At 37.3% G+C, this 27870-nt stretch overlaps 1 protein-coding gene across 5 annotated transcripts; it reads left to right on the forward strand.

Moving 5' to 3' along the window:
• The first annotated feature begins 799 nt into the window (after window positions 1-799).
• On the forward strand, window positions 800-27858 carry LOC114476610 (ligand-dependent corepressor). 5 transcript variants are annotated; one of them, XM_028468382.1, is made up of 8 exons: window positions 800-919; window positions 10955-11020; window positions 11633-11712; window positions 12507-12636; window positions 13844-14164; window positions 14277-14355; window positions 21510-23454; window positions 23518-27858. In XM_028468382.1, the coding sequence occupies exons 1-8, from the start codon at window positions 823-825 to the stop codon at window positions 26386-26388; spliced, it is 5589 nt and encodes a 1862-aa protein (XP_028324183.1). In that variant the 5' UTR covers window positions 800-822; the 3' UTR covers window positions 26389-27858. The 5 variants fall into 5 exon arrangements, with proteins under 5 accessions (XP_028324183.1, XP_028324184.1, XP_028324182.1 ...); XM_028468383.1 differs by having other exon boundaries at window positions 21510-23433; XM_028468381.1 differs by having other exon boundaries at window positions 21510-27858.
• The last annotated feature ends 12 nt before the right edge of the window (window positions 27859-27870 follow it).

Below are 27870 nucleotides of genomic sequence, written 5' to 3' on the forward strand. Positions count from 1 at the left end.
TCCTTTTCACTTTTGTCAATCTGCCAACCCTACTTGTTAACAGCTTGAACCTTTGCTATAAATGCATAAGTATAAGTGAACTTGTTTCTTTTTAAAGTATCTATAAAAATATATATAGATATATATTTTTACCACGTATCTTTTTTTTATGTTCCTGATTATTTGGGTGTCTGTGGCTGAATTAATACACAATAGTAATTTAAAAATCCCTATCATCTTATGCCATAAAGGTCGTATCATTTTAAATGCACAACATTTAGCACTTTGAAACCCTGGTCAGTATGAAAGATAGAGGGAAAAATGGAAACTATTGACAGAGAAGACGTGAAAACATTTAAATTCAACATTGGAATTCAACCTAACAACTTACTCAATGTGTTTGCTTTGAGGTCGTATTCCCAAGCTCTGCATTGGTAAACTGTGTAATGTGATAATTAACATTCTAATTTGAACAAAAATACATAAACATTTATAGCTAATTTTGACAGGAGGCCTATAATTATTCAGCTTAATGTATTAGGTAGCATAATTAATCACCTCTGGCACTCTACCCTTGATTCTGGTGCATTGCAGCTCTTGTATATGTCTTTATCAAAGGAATAGACGTAAACGTAAAAGCCTTTTTCTTTATGCAATATTTACATTAACATGTAGTGCACTAATGGAACCATGCTAGTGGTTGCTCAGGTCCGTAGGGCTGCGTTCGTTGCTAGTTTAGTTATTTTGTATTTTTGGATGGAGGCACTTCCCTCTGGGGGTGCGCGTTCACGCTACAGAGCGCTTCCCCTTCCGTGCTCGTGCCCGCCACAGCAGCGGTAGAAAATGGCGAGTCTGTGCAAGCGGCAGCAATGCACGATCGACAGGCGCGGCTTTCGCCAGGAACTTGACTCGTGGCGACACAAACTCATTCACTGTGTAGGTAAGGACGACCACGACTACCCACGGTAACGTTTCACCGGCTGAACGGAGCCGTTGCGGCTCCTTTTGTCGGTGTAAATAAGCAGCTATCCGTCGGGGCATCATCGAGCGACTTTTTTTTTGTCCTCAACGATTTCCTCCTTAAGCTGCTATACGGGCACTTTGCTTCACTGTTGCACTTTGTAACAATGTTGTTTTACTTCTACAACTGTCGTTTCAACACTTTATTCGCCTAAAAGCCTAAAAAAATGACTTTAGAGGTGTAGTGGCGCTTCGTTGTTTAAAGGGCACAGTGCTAGTTTTAAAGGGAGTGTCTTTGGCTAAGCGTCGGCCTAAAAAAAAAAACGATGCGCGTTCCCGTGTGGTGGGATGATGATACAGTATTTAGGATGGGGGGAGGGCGAAGTACAGTATGGAGCCTGCAGGGGGGATATTTTCCCTTAACACACACACCTCACTGTCATCTTACATTACAATGTGTAGAGAGGCACCGGAAGTGGCACACATCCTGACTTTTTAATTGAATTTAGCGTTGGATTTTTAACAAAACCAGTTTCAAACTAGCAACAAAATGTATTTTTACTTTTCTGGTTTTATGTTTATTTCCATGCATATTTTTTTATACCCTATACTATCGTATTTTTAATTTTATATTCATCCAAGAGGATACTATAGGATTACAATAGGAAAAACGACAAATAAATTCAACTAAATAATCAAAAGTGCATTAAATTCATTAAACTGTATAAAATTGTAATTTTAATTTTTGTTGCTGTTTTAAAGCTCAGAAGAGTGTGATAATTTATTATTTTCAGACTCAGACATCTGTATATAGAATATTTTTCATAGATACCCAGAATATTTTTCATAGATACCCAGATCGTCACTCTCTTAACTTACTCTTCACTTGAAACCATATTTCTAGTATCTTTTCGTGATAAGATATGTACACATTTCTAGCTACGTGATTCTTGACACAATTAATTTGTAGACTAAGAATATTTAATAATGTTTTTTATATATATATGTGTATGTATACGTTTTGTTTCCAATTTATTGTCTTTCCTTAATTAGATTACTTTATTGGCTAATGAACTTCCCAAAATGTTACCAAACATGCTAAATAGGGTTAATAGAGTCAACTACTGTTATTATCTTATATTTATATGCTTCAGGTGATTTGCAGAAGCAAAGCGCGCATTGTAAAATCACACAAGATTACTTTGCAAGAACTTCCGCTAGCTTAACTGCTAGCTAGACACTCAGCCACTCGTTTTTGTGCGAAAATTAACATGCAAGTGTGTGATATGGTCACAAAACATGTAAGTGAGGCAGCAGTTCCTCCCTCCCTCCCGCTACAGTAAGACGGCTGCAGTGGAGGGCTGTACTACACTTCCTCAATTTACCGGGGGAAAATTAACGCTGTTAACTTCTTGAATAAGCCTACATTCTCCGCGAACTCATCCTTTTGTAGTTCCGTAAGTTGATAATTTAAACCGCTGTCTAATATGACCGGAGAAGAAGTGATCAGCCCTCTCTCTCTACACACACACACACTGAGTCTGTTCCCTGGTCGTTACGTCATTGGAGCGGTGGAGTGACCAAAAAGCCGCGTTCAGTATGAACGCACCTTTATAAAATGCCTGTGTAAACAAACAGAGCAATCAGGGCGGAGTAATACAAGCCACGGAAACAAACTAGTGCGGGCATTGAGGAACTAAAAAAACTAATTGAAAATCAAACATCTTCGTAACTGTTTTGGAACCGGACGTTAGGAACCGGTTCTCGGTGCCCAACCATAGTCATATTGGATGTGATTTTTATTATAAAAAATGTTCAGATTATTTCTTTTCAGAATGGAATTCCATTCCTATTTATGTATATGTGTTCCCCAAAACTCAAGACAATGTGAAAAATAAGGTATTACAAGTGAATGACACAATGCAGACGAACACCTCTTTATTCTGTAAACCACTTTATGAAGTATAACTATAGACTTTATGTTTTCAACATGGGGTTCCCAACAATGTTCGTGCTCATTAATGGTTTCTAGAAATGTAGTTTCATACACTAATTTTGAGTTCAATCTCTTATTTAACCTGATCACAGACTATCATGAATTTAGTTTTCCTTTCGTTTAGTGATAACCTGTTAATATCAAACTATCTTTTTAACACAACCCTTCTTGAATATCATTTGCTTAGCCTACTAGGGTTTTAATCATCAGTAAACGATACACATTTTAATTTTCATGTCTCCGCATCTAGCACAACCTGACGTCAGAGGTTTAACCAAGATATTTATTCTATTTAGTAGTCAAACTGCAACTTGAATATTTTTGTGAATTAATGTGTTGTTTCTTGATGTCATGTTGTGATCCAGGTGAATTCTTTACACTGAAATGCTTAGTATAAGAAAGAAAGAAAAAAAAACCTTTGGCATTCAGTAATTTCGTTCGTAGTTTTTAAAGTGTGTAGAGTATAAATTGTATTTAGAGGTCATCATTACATTAGAAGTAAACATATTGGCATAATTAGACTTTTTGATTAAATCAAACAATTAAAATTCCAGGAATTTCTTTAACACGCAGTTTATCAATGCAGGTTGGCAATTTTTTAGTGCTTTTTGAATGTGATGGTTTGAAATAGCATAAACATCTTTCACATGGAAAGAATGTTTTCATGTCCCCAACAATCATTGAACAGCTTTTCTAGAAAGCTGTTTTATTTCTATTAGTGCTCTGTGAACAAATAATTGTTTGATTTAGCTGCACACAATGACAGATTGGGAAAATAATTGGACAAATCAAACACAAGTTAGCGCAACAATAGAATTTGTATTTATTCACCAGGCTTACAGCAAAAGATGAAGTGCACACTCATTAGTGTGTTTGTGTCATGCAGCCATGCAAGCCATTCTATTTGCACAGATCTATTTTGCACAAAGACCATGAAAACAACGCACAATGAGTTCTGGTTTGACAGCATTTCAACTATAACCATGTTAGAACTACGTAGTCTGGCCTGTTGACACAGTCTCTCTTTCTCTCTCTTTTTTTGCACTTCTGATTGTAACTTAAAAGTGCAAAAAGACAGGACTAAGTCGCACCACAGCTAATTTGATGCTAGCACAGAAATAGGATGTTCATACAACCCTCACACGTCATTATCCGTTGTAAAGGTGTGAGGCATAGAACAACAGTAGCTAATCCTTGAGATGCCAGTTTGAAAAAAATGAGTGATGAATACATCTTTAACAGAAGTAAATCAGTATGTTTATGAGACTCAGACTACATGTTTGCAGTCTTTGCTCATGCTAAATGTTGAAAATATTAGGCTTTACCATGATCAGGATTTTTAGGCCAATCACCGATCAGTGAGTTTAAAAAAAATAAATAAAATAAATCTCCGATCATATGAATTCAGGTTTTTTTTTTTTAGGTACCGACCAAATTCCTTCGGTACTACCTGATACAGATTCAGGGAAAATAAAACGGTACCATTTTTCGGGACCTAAACGCAGCCTTGTGACAGTGAGGGAGTGGAAGAGTTGAAGAATTTCTATGCAGGACCTGAACATAACATTTGTTGTCAGTGTGGGTGCGGGGCCTTTAACTGCTAATGAACGCGCTGGTCGCTTGACTAGTATGTGGAGTGAGGGAGCGTGTGAGACCGGAGCAGACCGATTATGAGCTGTATGCTGTTTTTGAGTGATTAATGTAATAATCTCATATTGTTCACACTATGCAAAAATCTGGTGATACCTATGGTGTTTAAAAAAAATGCTTCACATGTTGCACTTCCTTGACTGTCGAGATGCCATTTTTTTAATGTAAAGTAACAGAACATCGACTGATCAGGCATTGGAAGAAAGAAGGTTTCCTTTATGTATCTACACCGTTATGATCATGTTCTTTGATCATTTGTCATATTTAGATGAGGGTTGTTTTCTTTTTGTCTTCGTTTGAAGAATTGACATGCACCATAGAATTTTAAAAAGGCATTTTTATTGACATGGGAAAAAAGAGCACCATTTCTGGATCATTATATTGAATTTCCTGCCTTAGTATGCGTAAATGCATAATTTTTGAATGATTTTTTTTTTTTTTTTTTTGCAAAACGTAGAACAGATTTTGATAGAAACAGCTTTTGATCCGTAGTGCGTAAAGATTATTTTTAAAAGCTAGCACAGTACTTCTCTTTTGCTGATCTCAAAATGTCACATTGAATCAATTTCACTGGAAAGGGCTGCTATGTATAGATCTTATTGGGATGTGCATGGAACATGTAAAAGCTTGTGCCCACAAAATATGCTGTTGCACATTTCATGACTCTTACCCAGTCGTATTAGAATTCAAGTCCTGAATAATTCACACATTTTTGGCACAGTTACAATTTTGTTGTTTGCATTAATGACTGGAATGTAGCCAAACAGATAATTGGCACTGTTTCATGATGCATTTTTTCTATAGGGATACACAATATTTAACTGATGGATAGCTATTGCCCAATTTCTTTGCCAATTTCCTCGTTCTTTTTATTGGTCTGATTACACTGTTTAAACTGATAAATGGATCTAATAATATAAACTTGTTCCTTTACCCTTAGGTTCTGCTTAACCAGCAGGCTACAGATGCTTGTTCTAAGCTACATGTTTTTGCTGTAAAAGCATTGGGAGAAGTTGTTTTTGCTTTGTTTTTACAGTTTTCATTTTAAAGATTTTGTTTCATTTTGAAAGCCTAGTAAACATATTAATGTATTTACTTTTATTTAAGGTTCTTGTCTGCATCTCATGCATTTTGAAATTTGACTGACCTTTTATGTAAATATTTAATAGAAGTAAAAAAGTAGAATAGAATAGACCTTTATTGATCCCCAGAGGGGAAATGACATGTTGCAGCAACACAATTGAATAGCAGACAGTAAGACCAAAAATGAATACCAACATAGGATATTAGTGTAAATATACATCTTTGGGACAGACCTAAATTAGAAAATATGAAATCAAGAAAAATGAAATCAAGAAAAAACAAAACGGCATAAAAAAACACAACAAATGTCAAATGAACAAAAAACATTTATTTTATATTTTATGGAATTGGTCTTAACAAAATAAGCTTTTAATCAGCTATCCACACTAGAAGTGATAAACTATTAGTCATTAAATCAAGACATCCATAGATTACATATCGGTCTATTCCTAATCGTGCACTGTTAATGACAATCAAGAAGATTTGAAGTTTATTAGGAACAGCATTTAGCCAGTTACAATAGCAGGTGGCTTGTGACTTATAATATGTTTAAAAAATAAAAAAAAGACCCAAAAAACAACGTATTGTAAAAGGAATTGCTGCTATAGAGCCAGAACTTGTCGTGTAGTGCTTCGCCTCTTTATGGATGACAAATAAATGTTCGTTGTACTCGTGTCATAATTGCGGCGCTGCAGAGTACACAACAGCCGCTTCACTCTGCCTGCTAGAGAATGGCATATTCTGTCCTGGATAACAAGGACATACTTTTGTTTGGCTTTTTGGTGGTGAGGGCTGGACGCCACCACCACCACCCTTGAGATGATGAAATAGACATTTTGTTTTATTGAGTTTAAATGTGAGCAGTGTAACTGCAGGGTGGAGACAAGCACGTTTGTTCCAAAGAACAGCCACAACAATTGTCTTTATCTGGTCATACATGTGTATATACCAGTTTCTCAGCCCTCGTATGAATACATGAATGCATGAAATGATGTGGTCAAGCTGGATTCAGGAGAATTTGGGTATAGGGAAGAGACATGCTACTGCAAAAAATATGCCAAGAATTTCAGATAGTCATTATACATGTGAATGAGTGGGAGGAACAATTTGCACAAATAGCTAGCAATCATTGATATTAAGGATTTAGTTTTTTTTATTTTAGATATCACTTTTTGTTTGCTTGTGCATGTTTTCTTGTTTTACCAAATTTTTTTTTTCCAAATACGTTTGTTGATTTATTCCACACATGTAATATATTTGTTTTTGGTTTAAAATCCTTTAGTTATTTCCAGTTTAACTTTGTGCAGAATTACACTATTTGGCTGTTATCTTGCATCATATTATTAAGATTCAACGAGTGTTCCTCCTCATGTAGATAGTTTGTAAAGCTGCCATCATACAGCCTTAGCCCAACTACCAGAATGTATTACTTGTGATGCAACAGTCAAAATTAGTTTCAGTAAAATCTAACTACACACAATGCTATCAAGCTATCATTAATTGTCATATCTTAGTTTCTTCTCCTGCTGTCTTATATGCTTCTTGCTACACAGGACGATGTAGCGGACTGGACCAAATATTTTGAAGATGGTTTAGTATAAGGCTTGATCTCTGCGTTGAGATGCTGAGGAGAGGAGATAGACTCATAGCCTGGAGCTATCATCCCTATCTTGCGTCTTCAAAGAGCATTACTCGTAGAGATCAGTGACAGTTTTCACACAAAATTACACCATCATGAACACCGCAGTTTGAGAAGTGATATAATTGGGAAACTTGTTGTATACCTAATGAGTAAATTCACATAATGTGTCCAAATTTATGAACTTATATCATTCTGTTTTAAAAATGTGATCTGTTCTATGAGCTTGTGGCCATTCTATAGTATGTGTACAGTGCTGTATTGGGGGATGGGTTGATGTGCTACTGTACACTCATCACCAGAGCTCCAAGAGATGGGTGTGTTCAATGAAGAGTGCACAGTTTGTTTGTTTTTTGCCTTTGTTAGTCATATTTTCTTTTCCTACTTAAAGATTTTTCATTTGTTTAAAACAATGGATTAGTTACTCCAAAAAATAGGATTTAAATCCAACTATTAGAAATTCATTGGAGTGAATTCTGGAGGTTTTCTTGCATATAAACTGCCTCTTTTTAACTGCTCCATGGATTATATCAAATTTTTAATCAATATGAAGACAAACATTTTTAGTTTTATCTTGTATACATCTTTATTTTTTCATATAATTTTTAGGTAAGCACATCTCTTAGTATAGGAGTATAGGCTTGCATACTAATACTCCCCTTTTAAAAATGTCAACAGTGTTTCCTGGGGATTTTATTCAGAAAAGACACTGACCCTCTGGCTATTAACCCAACCTGCATAGAAATGAGCAGCAAAGAGGGTTTTATCTACCACTATGTTTTTAATTCACACTGATGTAGAGCATAGGTTGAGGTTGGGATTTAGGAAGGTTAAGCGGATCTTAGATTGGTAGGATTTCTTTTTCTGAGTGCGAGTGGAAAGGACCAAGGGTGTCACATACTCCAAATCTTTCAGTCTCTGATTGGCTGGAGATGTAGGTCATAGGAAGGCTAAGGCAGTTAGGATGGAGTTGCTGTTCACTGTGAGTGTGCATAAGCTTCATAAAAAGACCTAGACAGTTTTCATGGTCAAGGTTTGTGCTTTATGGTCAGTTATTAGATAGTAACCCAGTTTTGTTTGATGTCCCAACTGGTTTAGCTGTTGGTCATATGAAGGGTGTTAGGGCTCCAATTTTGTTTTGACAATCTAATAAAAAGAAATAATTTTCCAGAATAAATAAAATTGTTAGAATAGCATTATATATTGTAGGAAAAAAAAATCTTATACCACTCAAACTCATTCCTTATCCTGCAATCTAATTTATAACTTTATTTCCAGGAGTCTACTTGGGTAAAAAAAAATGCATGTTTTTGAGGATGAAAATAGTTCAGTGTAGCATCAATGCCTAAATGCAGACTGAGCCTGTAGTGATTGTATGTCAAAGCAGTTGGTAATATAATTAGCACATTTTTAAGAAGATTGTGAGCCATTTTACTCTTGGAATTCTTGACATTCTTTTCTTTAATGTCTTTTTTTTTTATCTGTAATGTTTTTTATTTAATACTGTGTTGTGTTTAACTGTTTTGATAGGCTGTGTGAACACCACACTGCAAACCAGTAATGTTGTTGCATCCCAGAGCTTACGTTATTCCCTTCTCTGTAATTATTTGGTAGCCTTCTCCTCTGACACTGTAAAAGCCTTACATTGAGGTGTAACCATTCATCCAAAAGCCCATGACGTAATTGCAGCTATTCACAAAGTGTTCACAACTTGTATCATTCCTACTTTGAATTTTAGGGTGTTTTTACCAAGGCCATTATTCAGGTTTTTATAAAGTCATGTATTTTTTAGAGCTTTCTTGACTATTCTACATGCTTATCAATATTTTATTTTCAGTACATGTATGCAGCCCGATCTTCTAAAGTTCCTGCGTTGGTCCAAAAATGATTTGGCTCTCACACAGCTACTGTACAATTCTCTTTTATCTAAACAGAAAAAGAAAGCATGGTGCTGCCTCCAAGTCGTGGTTGGTTTACAGTATGCCACATTTTTAAATGCCCTAAACTGAATTCCTGAAGAGTAGTTTGATGTCATAGCGCTGCTCTGTCAAACGAAAGTGGATGACCTACTTTTCTGCTCGTGCCTCTGAAATATTTCAGAAATAGGATTGGATAGCTTCAGCTGAAGTCCTGTGCACTAACCCAGAAACAGACTCATGCAGCAGCTATAGGCAATGCTGTGATTCACCATTGCACCGTCCACCCCCCACCCTTCCCAACCCCTTCGCTTTATGTTTGGCTGCTGAAAAGTGGGTGGGTATTTGTTGGGAAACTGAGTGGGGCATTTTAACAGCTGACAGTGTTGTTTAATTCACTGTGAGTTTTGGAGGAGAGTGGATGGTAAGTGGTTTCTTCTCTATAAACATTCTAAACAAGAGGGGATTTGTTATGATGAGTGTGTGGATAATTTGACAAATTTAGCTTCATCATCTTCATGTTCGAATAGGCTCTGATACTTTTATGTTTGAATCTCCTTTTTCTTAATCAACTATCTGTCGTGGTGATTGTTAAATGTGTCTAAATAGTTGAAGTCATCACTTTTGGTCATGTTGGAACAGAGCTCTCACGTTAAAAATCTAGTCCAGTTGACAGATGTTCTCTCTGACCTCTTTAGTGCTTGATTTAACACATGTAGTGGTTTTGGATTGGTTATTCTTACCCTGCGGCAGCATGCAGACATTGCATATTGCATTAATGCAGTGTTAAGTGAAGTCTGCTGCAGAATAACACTGTATCATTTAAACTTACAACACTATGGAATGCTATTTTATATTCATAATGCATTTAAACCAATGTCTTTACTTCTGTAAGTACTGTATATTCTGGTTTAGGCAGGTTTGGGTTTATTCGAGCACTCGGAGACCATTACCTATAGCAGTGTTGTTACTGGCTGATTATTTTTTATGTTACATTCAGTCCCTCCCAACTCTGTAGGTGCTTTAGTTGCTTGGCAACAGGAGGATAGAGTGCATGTATTTACCATTGAAATAAAAAACCTGATGTGAAAGCTGATAATGTTAGTTTTAGTAGAGGCAAAGGTTTGCTTTGAGCTGTTGTCAAGTTGAAACAAAAAGGTAAAGACGAACCACGGTGTGTTGCTCAGATATTTTCAGAATATTTGAAGTACAGTAGCTGAGGCACCGGAGTGTTTTAACCTTTCAGCAACAAATTAAAATGGTCCTTTGGGCGGAATTGGTTGTTTTAAATGATGATTAATTTAGGTCATTTTTCCGCTGCTTCTCAATTATGCTTGGATATGACTTAGTACACTTCAAGAAAAGATTTGTTAAATAAGCAGACTAAACCTATGAAGGAAATACTTTTCCATCCTTGATAAATCTTTCCCAAGCGAGCGTGTCTTTTCAACTGGAGGAGACATAGTCAACGCCCAAAGGTTTCCATTGCTTCCAGAAAATGTAAACGTGCTGATATTCTGGAAAAAGAACACGTTCTAATTTGATGTTTAAAGAAAATACCAACAATAGCCTGGCTGTTATACCAGTCGCACATTTTTTGGTCTTTCTTTCCTTTTCCAAAAATATTGTATTGTATCTTTATTGTGACACAATATCATCTATTATATAAATAATTGTGTATTGCTGCACCAGGAAACTGTTAATTTGATTTAACTTGGTTTCTCTCCTCAGGGTTTGAGAGCATTCTTGAAGGTCTGTTTGATCCACGGCTGGTAGAAGAACTAAAATTATTTAAAGGTAAGTCTCTGAGATTCTTAGTGTTTATTCTGCTAGTTCTGACTAAGCTGCTGTATTGCATTGTCTTGTAATCCTGCACGTTAAACCAAGACAATACCGACCCGCTGACAAGAAGAGACAATGTTTTGAATAGTTTGTTGGTATATATGTTTTAGGGCTAGTATAAAAACACTTGAAATCATCTCTACTTTGTATGGAGTCGGTGAAACAGCAGCAGTATCTCAAGACAAAGAGTTTCTAGTGAACCTAAAACTCAGTCAGTCTCATTAAAACAAATCAAGTCTGTTTCTTTATGGCCCAAACTGTTTATTCATGGAGCTCAGTAGGAGGCTTGGTATTTGACTTCCTATGAAATTCATATTGAATGTTTTAAAAGGATTTGTGTTATTGAAAGTGCTAAAACATAATCTTTAAATGAACTGTTGTTGTGGAGTTTAGTTTGCCACTTTGAATCATATTTCATATGTTATAAATTCTGCCCTGTTTTATTGAAGCATTTAATAAAAAACAGTTTCTTTAAGAATAACGTAAGGTCAGTAAATAATAACTGATTAATAGCTGTACTAAACTGACAGCAGAGTTATTTTTAACCTATTTCTTTTGTGTCCACAGGTAATGAACCTGCCACTGTCTCTGATTGGTCATTTGATGAAAACTGTCTGTTCTGCTGTTTGAGAAGAGACAAAGTAAAAGTGAGAACTCTTTGCTTTCTTTTTTCTTTTTGCTGTTATATTGTATTGTTATTCAAGTAGTGCTTTTGTGAGTTTACCCCTTTCCATTGAATTTTCATGTCACTTTATTCATTTCCAAATTATTAAACATCCTAAAATCGTGACAAACATGCTTTATATGGTTGATTGAGTTAATTATTATTATTTTAAAATGTGCCAAAATCATGCGTAATCATGTACAGTGAGATTTGACAAGTCAGTTTGTTTTTGTTACACTTGCTGGACATTAGGCTACCCATTTTACAGCAGGAAATGTTGCTATTTCCTTCCACTTCAGGAGGTATGTGTCCGTCATATTGCGAGATTTCATAGCAACATTTTGTGAGATTTTATATGTCCCTCTTTTTAACTAATCTTTTACGGTGAAAAATTGCATGTAAATGCGTGGCATTCTCCCAGAACATGCATGTAAGGGTTTTTTCCATCATCTTCAAATTTCTGCTTGATTAAGTTTTCACGGAAAATTGGAGGCTCGAGTTGAGTTTCATTCCTTTTAATTTTGGTGGAACATCTACAAAGAGGTTTCAGAAATCTTTTGTGAAGTTGTTGATGGGTTAAATTTCTAGTTAAAAAATTACGTAGTAGGCAAACTGGCTTAATGGTACAATTTTAGATGGTTGGTTTTTTTTAAACCACATTTTTCAAGTGGCTGCAACCATTGCCAATAAAACACTTGTATAAATTTAAGAAGTCCCCTTTTTTTCCTATTTGTCTATCTTTTTAATGTCTTAAAGTCCCTGTTGAATTGTTTACAGGAGCACCTAATTGGCTTATCTGAAGGTCTTGAAGACTCACCCAAACCTCTACTAGTTAAGGATCAGATCACAATCAACAGACTAGAGAAGCAAGCTGAGGAATTTCTCAGTGCAGTCCTCTCCAGAAAAGGTGAGTGTTAAGGTCTAATTAATCGATTAGGTAAAGGTCATTGATGTTTCGTAAAGAAAGACATTCCACCCGCTTGTAGAGAGTGGGACACATCAGCCGTTAGTGTTTGTTAGTGGTAATGTTCCATTGATTATTTACATCACCCGACTGCATGAAGTACCATAATTTCCGGACTATAAAGCGCGCTGTTTTATTGGCTGCATTACAATCATTTAGCAATTTTCCAAGAAAAATCCACATAAATGCCGCAGCCTGACATAGGCCGCACTCTATTGGCTGATGAGGGTGCTCTTCAGACAACTCGGGCAATCACAACAGCCAGGTAGGGGGGCAGCTGTACTCAAGTTAGGTTTCACGGAAATGTCCGTGTTTCTACTGATAAGTTTCCTTTACTACATGAAGTCACCTCCTCAGTGCCTACGTCTACATATCAGTCAATTTACAGCTTTTTATGGTCACTTTTTACTGGAACCAGACTAATACACCGCTTTGTCCGCTCTACTTACCATGAACTACCGCGGAGCGATCACAGCAAGTCGGACTCTACCAGAAACTGGCTGACTTTTACTGTAGACGGAGCGGAGATCAGAACAGTTCTGATCTCCGCTCCGTCTGTCCGTCCGTCCTTACGGACATCCATCCATCAGCCTCAGAGTCCAGAGCACCGATCAATCCTGAGCAAACCTAACGCGGTAATTTAATAACTTTATGCTGTTTATCCTTCTATTACAAACTGGCTGACTTTTACTGCATCCATGCTGCTGCTGCAGTGGTCTCTCTCGCTCTTTGTCTCTCTTTCTCTGACAACATTTCTCTACGTTGTTGCTATGATGAGGGAGTGTGCATCATGACAAAATGATGAAATGATCAGAATGATTCAGTGCGAGCAATATAGATTTAATGTTAATGTTTAATTCACAATTTAATTGTTCCACCTGGTCTAGTGTGACAGAGCTCAATTTTGTGGTGGTATGAAACTTATAAAATCGGGAAAAATCCACAGTTTAACCCCGTCATTGTTTAAGCTGAAGGGTTCAAAGAGTGAGAAAAAAGTAGCGGCTTATAGTCCAGAAATTACGGTATGTATGTGTTTTCAAGTTGTTTTCCCGAATAAAAAAATATTTGGATTGTTAAAATATTTTACAATACACATGAACCTACGAAAGAATCTCAAACAAGCTGTTAATATCTTACTTCTTTCTTTCAGATGTGCCAAATTTCCCTGACTCACACATTCCAGTAGTGGCTCGAGAAATCCTTCAGAGAATGATTCGACAGTTCGCTGCAGAATATACCTCAAAACCCAGCTCCCCTCAGGACAGCTGCTCAGAATCGCAGCCTGGCTCTGACCAAAGCCAGCCTACGTCACCTTTGCCCTCGGGGGTCTCTCCTCTTAGCAGCCCCACTCCCGCCCTGGCTGGGCCTGCACATAACCAGAACCCTGTTCTCAGCAAGCTTCTCATGGCTGATCAGGATGCTCCTCTTGACCTCACCATCAAGAAGCCGCTGGCTGAGCCCACAGAACAAGGTCTTAATCACTATTCTAAGCGTATTTCACTCTTTTTTTTTTTTTTTAAAAGATCAAGCAGACTTAATATTGAATTGTATATGTCTTGCTTTGTTTATTTGTTTTTTAACAGATGGAGTCCTGGACTTGTCTATTAAAAAGAATCGTAGCAGCACTCCATCTGACCATAGTCCTAAAAGTCTGCAGAACGGGTAAGGAATTTATTTTCACTATTGTCCTTACAAAAAAATGTAAATTTACAAATGTATACATTTATTTTTACTATTTATTGAACTAAACCCTTTGTGGTTTATTTTGTTATTTGTATCTAGCTATTGTTGAACACCCTTCTACTGGGTGGAAGCATTAGATGCTTTCTGTTTTTATTATTTGTGCATTATGTAATTGCTTTCACACATTACAAAAGATGTTGTTATGCTGCTGATGAAATAGCAATTACTTTAAAGATTTTCAATTTTTCGCCTCTTTTTTGTTGAGATACTTAGGCCTAGTTCTGGCTTGAATGAATTTTTAAGCCTTGCCCTGTTTTTACATTATTGTCATTTCCTTCAGCTCATACATTATTGCCTGGTGAATAACCTCAACTATTCATCTGTTTGTCTGGAAGTTGTTTTTGTATCTTTTTTTAAATCATTTTTATGTACAATCACCTAACAAAATAGATAAAATACAAAACTTTAGAAAAGCAGCATTCTGTGGAGTGTGGAGTATTTTTCTAGATATTTATTCTGACCTAAACAATTCTATAGAGGTAAGATTTGTTTGGAAACTAATTTGGGTTATGATAAAATAAACCTAGCCTGTATGTTGATCATTACCATGGTAAAGTCTAAGAAAAAAAATGTCAACTTTGTTACAATGCAGTATAGCCATGTGTATATATATAGACATTTTCAAATAATGCATAATGTGCAAATAGTAATAGTTTTACTTGATATAAGTATCAAAGAATTTTATCTTTGAGAGGAACTATTACCAACAACCTCATAACAAATGTAGGAAATATTTAATAAAATTACATTAAGTGTTTAAACATTATGAAGGAAGCAAGCCATTTCATCTGAATTAGAATTTAAACAATCTTCATTTTTAGATTTACAAGATTAGGATTACAGTTTCATTTTGCAGACACTTTTATCTAAAGCGACATACAACACAAGCAGTTATCGTTAAGGGACTTGCTCAACTTCCCACTATGATTTTCATTAGTTTCTCATTTGATTCAGTGAGTTTCTGTTATTGGTCTTTGAATTATATTTTGTCATCACTCTGACTGTAAAAACAACTTGATCATCACTCATCATTTAAGACAACATTAAGACAACACAGGGTATTTAGATTCCGCAATCATCCATCAGTCATTTTTTCAGCAGAATTAGGAAGTTAGAATTTTAGTTTGACAATCATCTGCACAAAACGACCTTCCATTGGCTTACTCTTTTATTGCTGCTCTTGTTAAGTGGTAACGTCATACACCAAATGCCAAGAGCTGCATATACATTAGTTGTTTTGTATGGCACAGTTACTTTGCCCTGCTTATCATCCACATGTAAAGCACACTGTAATGATAGATAGTCTCTCCTCCTGGCTATGCTTTTTAACACACAGGAATATAAAGACTTGAATGTAATCCAGTCAGTGTTCTTTCTTTCTTATCTTTCGTTGTTTATTTGCCCTTTTATTTTTGTTTGTTTTTTTTATGTTGACACATAAAAATGTAAATGTAAATTCAAGGAAAAAATAAAACATTTTCAAACTTGAGCCTTTTTTGTTTCTAAAAGTCACACACTTTCACACACACACTTGTTTTTAAGGATAGGGATGTTACCCATGCAAGATCATATAATAAAGGAGTGGCCAACTTCCTCCCCCAACCCATCCTCCTTTAGAAAAGAAAAAAAAGGGCACTGTGCAAGCTCTGCTTACACCCAATTTCCTTCCATTCAATCAGGCGATCGTTGAGAGCGGACGGACAAGTCGGGCTGTTTATGAAGAGCCTACAGGATGGGAGGAGGGAGAATTTCGGCCACTCCACCTGTTATAAGCCTTCTCCATCTCTTGCTTACGCGCTGCACATCAAAGAGGAGGCAGATCTGGAGAGCGACCCTGAGTCACCTCTCAGCAGTAACAACAGCTCCAGCCCTTCTGAACTTGTCAAAAATGTGTCTTTGTGGAATTCCAAAACGCATTTCGGGGCCCTCCTTAAACTGAAAACCAGCAACAAAACCAGTGAGCACCTTAAAGACTTGCCCAAATTGTTGGAGGCCGCTGGACTTTTGACAAGATCACTTCCTTTTGATAAAGGAGATATCCAGTATAGCCACAAGGACCACAGCATTCCGCTTTCTCGTTCACAGTCTTTTGACCTCAAAATTCCACAGGTGAGGGTTTTGACAACAGGAACTGATGCATCTTGGGATTCCCTGACTACTAAATACTCAGGGTCACTTTGTGAGAATCATCTTGGAAAGAAGATCTGTTCCATTCTGCCCCGGCACTTCCAGAAAAAAGGCACTGGTCTTAATTGCTCTAGTTCGGACTACTGGCCTTATCCTACTGACGGCCAAGTCTTAGGAGGAAGCTATCCTGTGGATTCGGAGTCTGACCTAGGAAGCAAACAGCCTAGGAAGAAAAGGGGGCGATATCGACAGTACAACACTGAGCTGCTGGAAGAGGCTATAGGATTGGTGATGGGTGGGAAACTGAGCGTGTCGAAAGCCCAGTCAATCTATGGAATACCACATAGCACCCTGGAATACAAAGTGAAAGAGCGCCTGGGAACCTTGAAACATCCTCCCAAAAAGAAAATGAAGCTCCTAAGCCAGATGGAGGAAAATGGAATTCCGCAGTCCCTCAACAGCAAAGATGTGCAGAGTCCAAAGTAGAGGCACAAATTTTCATAATAGAATCCTTTCATTAATTGAATAAAACCTTTATAATACAGTAATTGATGATTTTAATAAATGATTGCATTTGCTAAACAGTGGCTGACTTGGCTTTCTCAAAACCCTTTACTGTATAGTTAAGAATTGTTGATAGAAGTGCATCCAGTAAATGTCAAATATGCATTATGAATTAAGTTAATATATTTAACACTCCTAAATTATTGAAACGTCATAGACATTATTTACAAGCAACATTTTTTTTTTTTACTTATTGCAATACTCCTCGCTTGTAAACATTTGTGATTTGATATACGAGCGTGTAAGGATGCAGCGCCCCTTAGTGTCCTTTCTCAGTATTGGGCTGTTGAGCAAAGTTAAAGCTGAGGAATTGCTGCTCATTTGTGGCCAATCATCCAAGTCTCAACCACTGTATTTGCAAATGCACTTTTAGTACTAAAAAGACTGTATTGATGTAACACAGTTACACGTTTCCAACTTCAAAGAAACTGTTGTACAACTATTATATATTTATAATTCTGTTTTACTGTACTATTGAACGTTCTGTCAATCTGAATTTCAGTTTCCTGGTCAACCTAAGATCGTCTGATTTTCACTAGATAGTAATTTCCTCATTGTGAGTGATTTTTTTCAGCAATAGAATCAGGACTATTTTATTGCCTTCCTGACACTCAGGTCAAAGTCAACTTCAGGTTAGAATGCAGTGCTTGTTCTTTCAAATGCATTACTGTTTTAAACCTCTAATATCTATATACCTCAGCAACAGATATGTTCAGCCTTTTGTCTCGCATCAGGAATGTTCTACTTAAGTTTTCCGATTATTTAGCTTAACAAATCTTACTGGCAAGTCTGTACATCCTATACTCGGATGTATTCACAAACCTACCTTACGTGTTTAACAGTAGCTTTTTAGTGCTAGGAAAAGCCTTCAAACCATATTAGTTTCTTACAGTTTAGCGGTTCTATTTTTCTGAAGATATCAGGTGCTAGTGTTCTCTTGTATAAGATGCATAAAAGTTAGAATTTATTTATTATTTTTAATTCTTTCAAGATGTGTTGAAATAATATATGATCACACATAGGTTAAATATACAAATGTGTTCTTTACTCTTCAAGGACTGTCTGGCTCAGCCATCATCCCTTGTGGAGATGCCTCATCATTGTACCTCATTACCAGTTGTTAGCTCGTTGGATTAGCTGATCTGGTTACCGTCATGCCTCTACACACACCATCTCAAGTTATCAGAGCAAGAATTCAATGAAAAGTGCTTTCCTCATGGCTACAGTGAAAATAATTTCCCCCCACTGTGATATATAAATACAATATATATATATATATTTATGTGGAGACAAAAAAAGCTCCTTGTTGCCATTTTTCATTGAATTTTTACCCTATTTATGACCAAGCCTCACAAAGTAATATTTAACTCTTTCAGGTTACCTCATTGTGCATTATCACTTTTTCCTCAGGATATTTTCAAATATGGGATCACTTCCCGTAGTTCTGTTATCAGGTTACAACACTGCTCTGGTAAATCTTTGTATTTTTTATTTATTTTTTCTTTGAGCTTGCACTCTTTTAGAAGTGCATTTCGCCTTTAAAGATTGTTGTTTTATTTAAAGGCAAGGTTTCTATTTTATTCTAACAGCTCGATATCTGTAAATAATAAGCTAAACAGAAGGTTACTCTTCAGTGGCTTTCCATGTCACAATAGCACTGTAACGACAACCTAACTATCAAATATGCATTTTGTTTCTCTTACTGTCCAATATTTCACCATCCGTCTTCAAGCTCTAATACCTGTAGAAATCTGTTGTCATTACATATTTGCTGAAATGACAATCAACTAGTATTTCTCAGTAGTCTTAAGACGGTTTAACCTAATGTTTTAAGCATACATTTTTGGGTTTGATATAATTTTATTTTTAGTTCACTTATTGTAGCAAATCTAATGGTTGACTACCTCATCTGGGAATCCATATCGCAGTCTACTGTAGTTATAACTGATGTATGTAGCAAGTGATCTCGCACACAGGACAGTTCCGTGCAAGAGTGAGTGAAAGCAAATGAGACCGTACAAGTCGGCAGAATTTAACCACGAGTGTGTATATATACTAAGTCTGTGCTGTTGATTGCATCCTCTTTAATTTATGAGACACATTGTTGTTTGAAGAACTCTTGTTGTATTGAGAAAGAAATGCGTCCAATGATTCCAAGGAGTTGTTTTGTTCATAAAGAAAGAAAGAATCCCCCCCTTCACACACACTATAATTCATAATCAAAATTCTATATTTGTAGACGCATAAGGTTCTGCTAAAACATATATCTGTTAAGTAACAATGAATGTAAACGGCTTTAATAACTGATTACTCACATTAGTGTTAAAGTGTACACAGAGCAAAACATAGTAAAACTGTCTTGCATTAGAGATGTAAAGCTATTTAAGGCTGTCCTACCGTCTTCTGATGAAAAACCTTTTCATAAATGTTTGAGGACCAAAGTCTTTTTGCAATTGCGATTATCAAGGAACACCAAAAGTCAAGTTTCCCCCAATTCTGAGGAATTTGTACAGATTTTGTGTATTCCATTGAAAATGTGAAAAATGCACATATAAAAGATAGGTACTTGTTGTGTTTTGCATGAACTAAGTCCGGTACATTTGTGTCACTGAGACATTAGCTGTGTATGGTGATTTTTGTCTTGGGAATGCCGTATTGTATTTATTGTTGAGCCATTAAGTGTATTAGGTAGCTTAATTGTGGTCTTGATATTCTGGTGAACCTTTTTAAAACCTTCAGCATGGCTCACTAAACTCTATCAAAGTTGGTCCTGTAAGTAGTGGGTGATGGTCAGATTGTTAGTGACTTGATTGTGTAGTGTAATAACATTGTGGACTGAATAACACATTCAGGTTTTTTGTTCTTCTGAGATATTGTGTAAATGAGTTAGAATCGAATTGCCTCTGTTTTAGAGATTTAATTCCGGTATTTATTTTTCCCACTGGGAGACAACAGGCATGTGGTTTATAAGAGCTCTTTACTGCAGTTCTACAGAGTAAAACACTCAGGGACAGAACACTTTCCACTAATTATTCAGGTACTCCGCTCTACTCTTTAAGCATTGCCTGATGGAGCATTCAGGCAATATGCTTAGCCAAAAATGGTCCTTCTTGCATATTCTATTTTTTGACTGCGAGATATTTATTTATAAAATGTCTATAAAGTAACATTACAGATATTCTATCATTCTTAAAGCATTCCACCCATAGTACATTTTTAAACAGGCTTGTTTATTTCATACTGTTAATTGATGAATGTCAATATAACCTCAGTTTAAGTTAGATGTTAACATACGTATGTTTTGATTTTTTTCATTTAGATCCAGTGCCTCACATAACCTATAATAAAGTAATAACTGTCTATTACAAAAAAAATGAACAGGTCTAACAAACAAATAAAAACGATGCCTGGCAGCAAAGATCGGTTTGCAGCACTTCTGCCAATGTTTGGTTGAAAAAGTCTTATTAAAGCTAAATTGTCTTTTGTTCTCCCAAAATTGTAGTAACTTAAATGTGGAAAATTACATGTGTTAAAATCACAATGGTACTATCAAAGTAGGAATCTGGATTTTTGGAAAATGTGTAATATATAATTCAGGTTTTATAATTCATACATTCAGGTTTAAAAACCAAATTCAGACACCACTGTTCTCTCCTGCCAAGGAGTACAGTGTGCACACCTTTAGTTTCTCAGGAACCTCAGAATGGTTAATAAATTTAATGCCAATTTTTAGGTTTAATTTTATGGGTTTAGCCAAAATACAACTCTTCTATCAGTGAAAGACTCCTAAGGTACTAAAATATTTTGTGGGACTTCCACAACATATTTGATATATTGCTGGCAAATGTTTTTAAAGATGCTTTACTCATAATGATAAAGAGAAATAAAAAAAAAAAAATTCTTTGCTTGACAAAATATCATATTTTGCTGAATTGATAACACATGGTCACACCTTTAAGTGTTAATATTCACACTTGTCAATAAAGCTTGACAGATGTTTTACTCTATTTGCGCCTAATGTTTTTGCTATTTTAGGTGATAGGTGTTGTTTTAATCCCAATGTGCTACCATTATTATGTCCTGTGCATGCATAATTTTAATGATGTAAAAGTAAAAAAGCATCTGTGTAAACAAGAAAATTGTAGTACCTGTAATATTGTAATTGGTCAAGTTCAATGGTTGGATGATTATTGTTTGAACATCACTTATTCAGCTAATAAATATGCACCAAAAACATTGTAAGAAAATTGTGTAATCATTCACACATTTTGCCTCTCTACTGTTAGTTTACATGATTGACCAGTATCTGAGAAAAGAGTTACATTTCTTCTTGTTTACAAGCATTCAATTGCATTCATTTATTTTGTGTTTTTGTCCTCTAGTGAGTCAACAGACATCCATGCTTCAAAGGCAAAAGACCTGCAGTCCACCTCCACGCTTGAACAGTTTTTTGCCAAACTTTGCCCCCACCACCAGAGGCAGATAGTTGATGCTTTAGGTTTTCTACAGACCGAGGTCAAAGCTTATGCATCCTACAAAATTGAGAAAGATGTTAACACTGCCTCTGGTGTTGAGGGATCACCTTGTTTTGCTGCAGAATCCACCACAGTCACTTCCAAGAAAACTGACTTGTTGCCTAGATTCTCCAACAAATTTACTACCAAGTCTGAAATCAAGGATGTGTCCAAATCTATTTTAAACAGCTGTGTAATCAAACAAGTCCCTGAAAGTGCTGTCTCCCTGAAGACATCCGTAACTGCTGGTCCGGATTTGGATCTCTGTAGCCTTTCGTCAGAGAGTGGTCTGGCTTTGGCTACTTTCACTTCTAATTCCCTGAATGTGGATCACAACCATAACGGTGAACATGCACCTCTTAAAATGAAGATTATGACCAGCAAAGCTGCTGCTGGTAAAAAGTTGTCATGTGTGCTCAGTGGGTCTCTTTCTGAGTCCTTGGATGACAGACAAGTTGGATCAAAGGTATCCAGTAGAATAGCTACTTGTGGTGCTCGCCTGAGCTCTTCTGTGAAGAGACACAGTCAGACCAGTCAAATGTATCAAGCTAAGCAGAGAGATGCTTTGGAGCATGCCAAAGATACTCCAGAAAAAGCCATTCCTATGCACACAACTATTCTCTCAGACACTGTACGAACTGCCAGAAAGGCAATCAGGCCCTCCACCTATAATCAAACAAGAGAATCTTCTAATAAGGTTATAGTCGACCCTGATCTTGGCCACTGCGATATTGTTTTTATTGACAAGCCAATTACAGAATGTTTTAAGAAAAGACACCGTGGCATGGCTCCACGGCGTAATGCCAGAAAGAGCACCAGAGGGCGCATGTATTCTGATGAAATTTGGGAGTTGAAAACTGTTCGTACGTTGGCTGGAAGAGGTAACTGTCCCAATCCAATGCCAGAGTTGATTACACTGGTCACTCCAAAACAAATTCTTTCAAAGCCTGATGCTATCCCACCTCTAGATATGCTTTTTGCTGAAGAATCTAGAAATGCAAATAATCAAGAAATCATCGTAGAGGAGTTGGTTGAACATGTAATACCAGGAACAGAAGACATTGTAGAAGTAGCATCCATAGATGTTATGGTTGAACATAGTCAGACAAGTCAATGCCAGAGCAATGGGGCATCTGATCCTTCATTGCCACTTGTATATTCCTCCAAAAATGCAGAAACTATTCCAAACACTGATATCAAGCAGGAAATAGTTATATCGTCTAGAACGATAACTGAAATTAAGGAAAATGTAGAACAAACTTCATTTGACACAGAAAAAAGGAATGGGATTGAGCCTCTCATAGATGCGCATGTGACTGAGGAACAATTAGTGCCAACAACGTTGGTAGACCCTCTAGAAAACGTTTGTCTAGAAGAAGCTGATCCCCAGCTTTTATTAAAAGAACTGCACCAGCCGAACACTCCGATACCACTGACTGATGAAGTTGAGGAGGAACGACAACAAGATGAGAGGGAGGAAATGCAAGATGTGCAACCTCAAGAACATCAGCCAGAAACACAAGTAGACGGTAATGACTCTGAAGTTATTGAAAAAGTGAATTCCGCAGTGTCACCGAAAAAGGTGATAACAAAAGAACCGCAGGCCGAGTCGAAGGCACCGGAGGCCGAGTCGAAGGCGCCGCAGGCCGAGTCGAAGGCGCCGCAGGCCGAGTCGAAGGCGCCGCAGGCCGAGTCGAAGGCGCCGCAGGCCCAGTCGAAGGCGCCGGAGGCCCAGTCGAAGGCGCCGGAGGCCCAGTCGAAGGCGCCGGAGGCCCAGTCGAAGGCGCCGGAGGCCCAGTCGAAGGCGCCGGAGGCCCAGTCGAAGGCGCCGGAGGCCCAGTCGAAGGCGCCGGAGGCCCAGTCGAAGGCGCCGGAGGCCCAGTCGAAGGCACCGAAGGCCAATTTGCCTGCAGCAGTTGACGGTGCTGTACTATCAGAGGCTGGAGAGCTTGATGACAATGAATATGATGTTTCCTCCAAAACACTTGATGCCCTGCTAAAAGAATTGCCTCCCTGGCGTAGAAAAAAAGGCAGCAAAATTGTGTTACCAACGAGATTAAAGCAAAAAGAAACTATCATAGTTGGCTATTTTAATGGTAGACCCATATCGGCATCAGATCGACATTTGCGCCGTAGATCAGTTAACACGACATCACTTGGTAAAATTCCAGAAAAATCCAGTCCTGCTAAAGATAAGCTACCCAGTCAAAATAAAAAAAATGAAAAGATTCTTTCTAAAAGCCATATGCCCATAAAACACGAGGTGGGTACTGTGATTAAACAAGAGACAAAATCATCAGAGCAGGTACAAGTGCCCTCTTCTGACACAGAGTCAAACCAATTAACCAAATCGACAAAGACCAAGCAGTTACAGAAACTGAAGAAAGCCCAGGGTGGGATGCCTGATATTTCTGATCAGCTGGCAAATAACATTCACAACACAGAGCCCAGACGTAAACTAAGATCAGCCGAACAGAAATCAACTGAAAGTCCGAAGCTCACATCAGATGGCCTTTCTTCAACAGAACTCTCTTCCTCTTCTTTTCTTCCTTCTGAGCAGCTACCGACCCTTGCACTTCATCCACCTTCTGACCTTCTGGTTCCCTTAACCACTCCATTACAGTCTGCAAGCTCAAAAATATCAGAACAAAATGCTAATTCAGAAACCATGAAAGTAAACATTGAAACTACTCAACTAACAACCACAGAAGAAAAACTGAATAATGAAGTAGAGAGTCCTTTGAACGTAAAACAGAAACTAAGATCAAGTAAGGCAGATGCCAATGACAAAAAGAACATGAATTGTCCGAGCAGTAAGATATCAAATCAATTATTGACTTCAGAGTCACAAACTCATATTTCGTTAAGATATAAAAGAGTGTCTAAGAATGCAGAGGCAGCAAGTGAAGTTGCTTCACAACCCAATCTAAATGTAGCACCTTTAGAGAAGATGAGTGCAAGTGTTGATGATGGAGGTTCTTCCATAACTGACAGACCCACAAGAATGCCCTTAAGAAGTGGGAGTGTTAAGCCTGAAATAGCAGACTCTGTTACTCGTCCACAACAAAAATTAGCTTTGAGATCACAAAGACATTCTACACCCTCTACCAACACTCACTCTGTGGTTACAGGAGAAAGTGATGTAGCTTTGATTAGAACTACTCCAGGGGTAGTTACTAAAGGTAAATTAAGGCCCATTCCTGCATCTCTGCCACGCATATGTACCATCGCACCAAAACATGAACCTGTCAAATCATCAAAAAATAAGTTCCTTCATACTTTGAATAGCGAAGCAAGCCAACATCTTATCTCAAATTTAAATATAAGATATGATAAAATGCAAAAAGGTTGGTTGCAAATGGATAAAGAGGCTCCACCAACAACAAAATACAAGAACAAAGCAGACCGGCAGGCGGCTATTTGGAAAAGTAAACGTAGGATACGAAAATCAAAGTCTGAACACCAGAAGCATTCCCCAGTTCAAATGCTTTTCGTGAAAGGATTTAATCTCTCTAGTATATGTCGTTGGTTTCTTGAATCATCAGAAACAAAGTCCCTCGTCATTGTAAAGAATGTGAACACGCGGCTTCCATCAGAGACCCAGCTGTGCTTTCACAGCTCGAGTGCATCCGGGACCTCTCAAGGGGTGTTTCCAAGCCTACAAGCAGAACGCCTAAAGAAGCATTTAAAAAAATTTGCCATTGCTTCTCCTGTTAAGAGTAATCCAAGAAGTCAGAAGCTGATCGCTAAAACACTTGAGCAAGATGCAATTTCAGTCAAAGGGAAAGAGAGAGAATTACTAAGTGAAGCACAAACTTTAAAAAAGTCAGCTTCTTGTGCCAAAGCCTGTGCGCAAACCAGTGAGCCTCAGAAAACGGCTGGAAAATCAAAAAATCCAGCTAGTGCAAGAATCTTACGAAAGTATTCCAACATACGAGAGAAGATGCAGGTTCAGCAAACCACTGCAAGACTGAAAGGGGGCTCCAAAATCATTAAAGGCAACACAGTGAAGAAACTGGTAACAGCAAAACCTGCTGTTAAATCAAATTTAAAACCATCTAAGGAGGCACCTAAAACAGACCTACCAGGCTGTAAAGAAAGTACTAACTTTGCAACAAAAATGAACAAAAAGGAAATCTTGGCTAAAAAGGAAACTGTTAAACACACTGCAACAGGGAAAGCAGTTCAAGCTCAGGGCAGTAATAAAACTAAGAAAGATTTAAACAAAAAAGAGAAACCGACAAGAAGTTCTCAACGTCTCTCCTCCCCTAAAATGTCTGACAATAGTGTTCCATCAAAAAGCAAAGTCAACAAAAAACACACAGAGGTAGAGAACAAGGATATGGATATGGTTGCAGCAAACAATGCGCGTTCTAAAAAAACAAAAGCATCATTAAAAAGCTCAGTAGCAGAAGTTAAGGCACCTGAAAGTACTTCTCAGGAAGCTAAAGTTGCTAGTTCACCTGACCAGGTACTCACAAGGTCCCAAAGGAAGATGGAAGCTGTAGTCCCTCCGAATCCGAGCACCAGCAATCCTTTAGAGAAAACCGCAAAGTCTGCTTCAACACGCATTGCGTCTCCAAAATCAGCCAAAAAGGCTCATAATTCGGCATCGACAAGAAGTGCTGATTCAAAGTCTGCTCCAAGGCGAGTTCAGGCTGCTTCGTCACCGCGTACTGCAGCAAAAAGAGCTTTGAAACTCTTGGAGACTCCAGCAAAGCGCACCAGGACATCAGTCACAAAATAAATGGGCTGTTTTAAAGAGGTCATCTTTATTCCCAGAACCGGTTTTGATTTTCTTTTACCTAAATTATTCAAAGAAAGACCAAAAAAAATGTGTGTTTTCACTAACTTTTAAGAAAAGGGTTCTTTGATTTAGCTACTTTTGAAGACAGGATTTGGTTTTAACGCTCATTTAAGTTTGTGTAGTGATTTGGTGTGAAAATGCTCGTGTGCCGACTATTTGTTTGGGATTCAAGAAAGACTAAAAAGACCTTATTCAGCAATCCAAGACACAGAAGAAATGGAGTCTGGAAAAACATGTCGAAATAGTTCAACCCCGAGTCCTGATGTGAAAGTAAAATTTAGCAAAGAGTTGTTTTTGCTGCTAACAAACCCAACATTTATCGTTAGTTTGCTTTGAAAGAAATGTTGCCTGCAACAAGTAGGCAGTTTGTATTCCCGGTCCGTCTTCCTAATACAGTATTGTGAATAATATGTAACTGTTGTGAACTGGTGCCTTATTTATGAGAAGTAACACAGTTGAATGTGATGCTAAATGTGAAGATTCCTGCTTGGTTTGACCAGCTCCCAATTCCTCTTAGGGCAATCATGGAGTGCGTGTGCAACCTGTTGTGTTCCACATAGTGTGTTTCACTGTTTATTTGCTAGTTTGTTGCTTCACCTAAGCATTCAGATATTCAGATGTCCTTCAACCTGAATGGTTTATTCTTTATACCGTTGTTCCAGAGCATTACTTTGAAAATCCTGAAGACGCTGTACATGTAGTTAGATATCTTTTGTCGGCGTCATGACAAAGAGCTTTGGAGACTGTTTTCATCAAAGCATCTGTTCATATCTGCTCACATGTTCACTGAGAATTTTACATAAGTCTGCATGTGTATAAAGTCTGTATATTTACAACCTACACTTTAAAATGTCTCAAATAATCTACAATCTGGGAGGTAGAAGCCATCAGAGATGTTTTGTACTTCCTGACTTGTGTTTGAGGTTATCACTAACCTGTCTTCTGTACAAAGGCCTGAACGTTATGTTAAGTTTTTTGCCTCCATCACCTTTAGTAATATGTTCCAGATCCCCCTTTACACATGTCTGTCGTTATTGTCATCTTAGTGTGTAGTGCTTTACTTAAGTCAACAGAAAAATACAATTTTAGCTCAGTGTTGATGTTCTTTTCTCTCACATGTACATTCTTTATGACGGTATATAATGTGTATATGACAAAACAGGTCCATCGTGTTTTTATTGTTATTTAAGAAAATCATGTCGGACAATACATTTAGCAAACCATAAACCAGGCCACCAAATATCAGACTTGAACAGGTTAATTCTTTACTTCTTTATTCTATTTAAATATTTTTGATTTTGTATATTAGAATTAAATACTTGCTTTATTTGTGCTAATCCCAAGAATGATGCATCTTTATGTTAAGAGTTGTATTTTTGCTGGATTGTTATAAAGATGTTCTAAAGATTTTGTTTGGTTTCT

This window comes from Gouania willdenowi, chromosome 15, assembly GCF_900634775.1.
Source record: "Gouania willdenowi chromosome 15, fGouWil2.1, whole genome shotgun sequence".
Classification (NCBI taxonomy): domain Eukaryota; kingdom Metazoa; phylum Chordata; class Actinopteri; order Blenniiformes; family Gobiesocidae; genus Gouania; species Gouania willdenowi.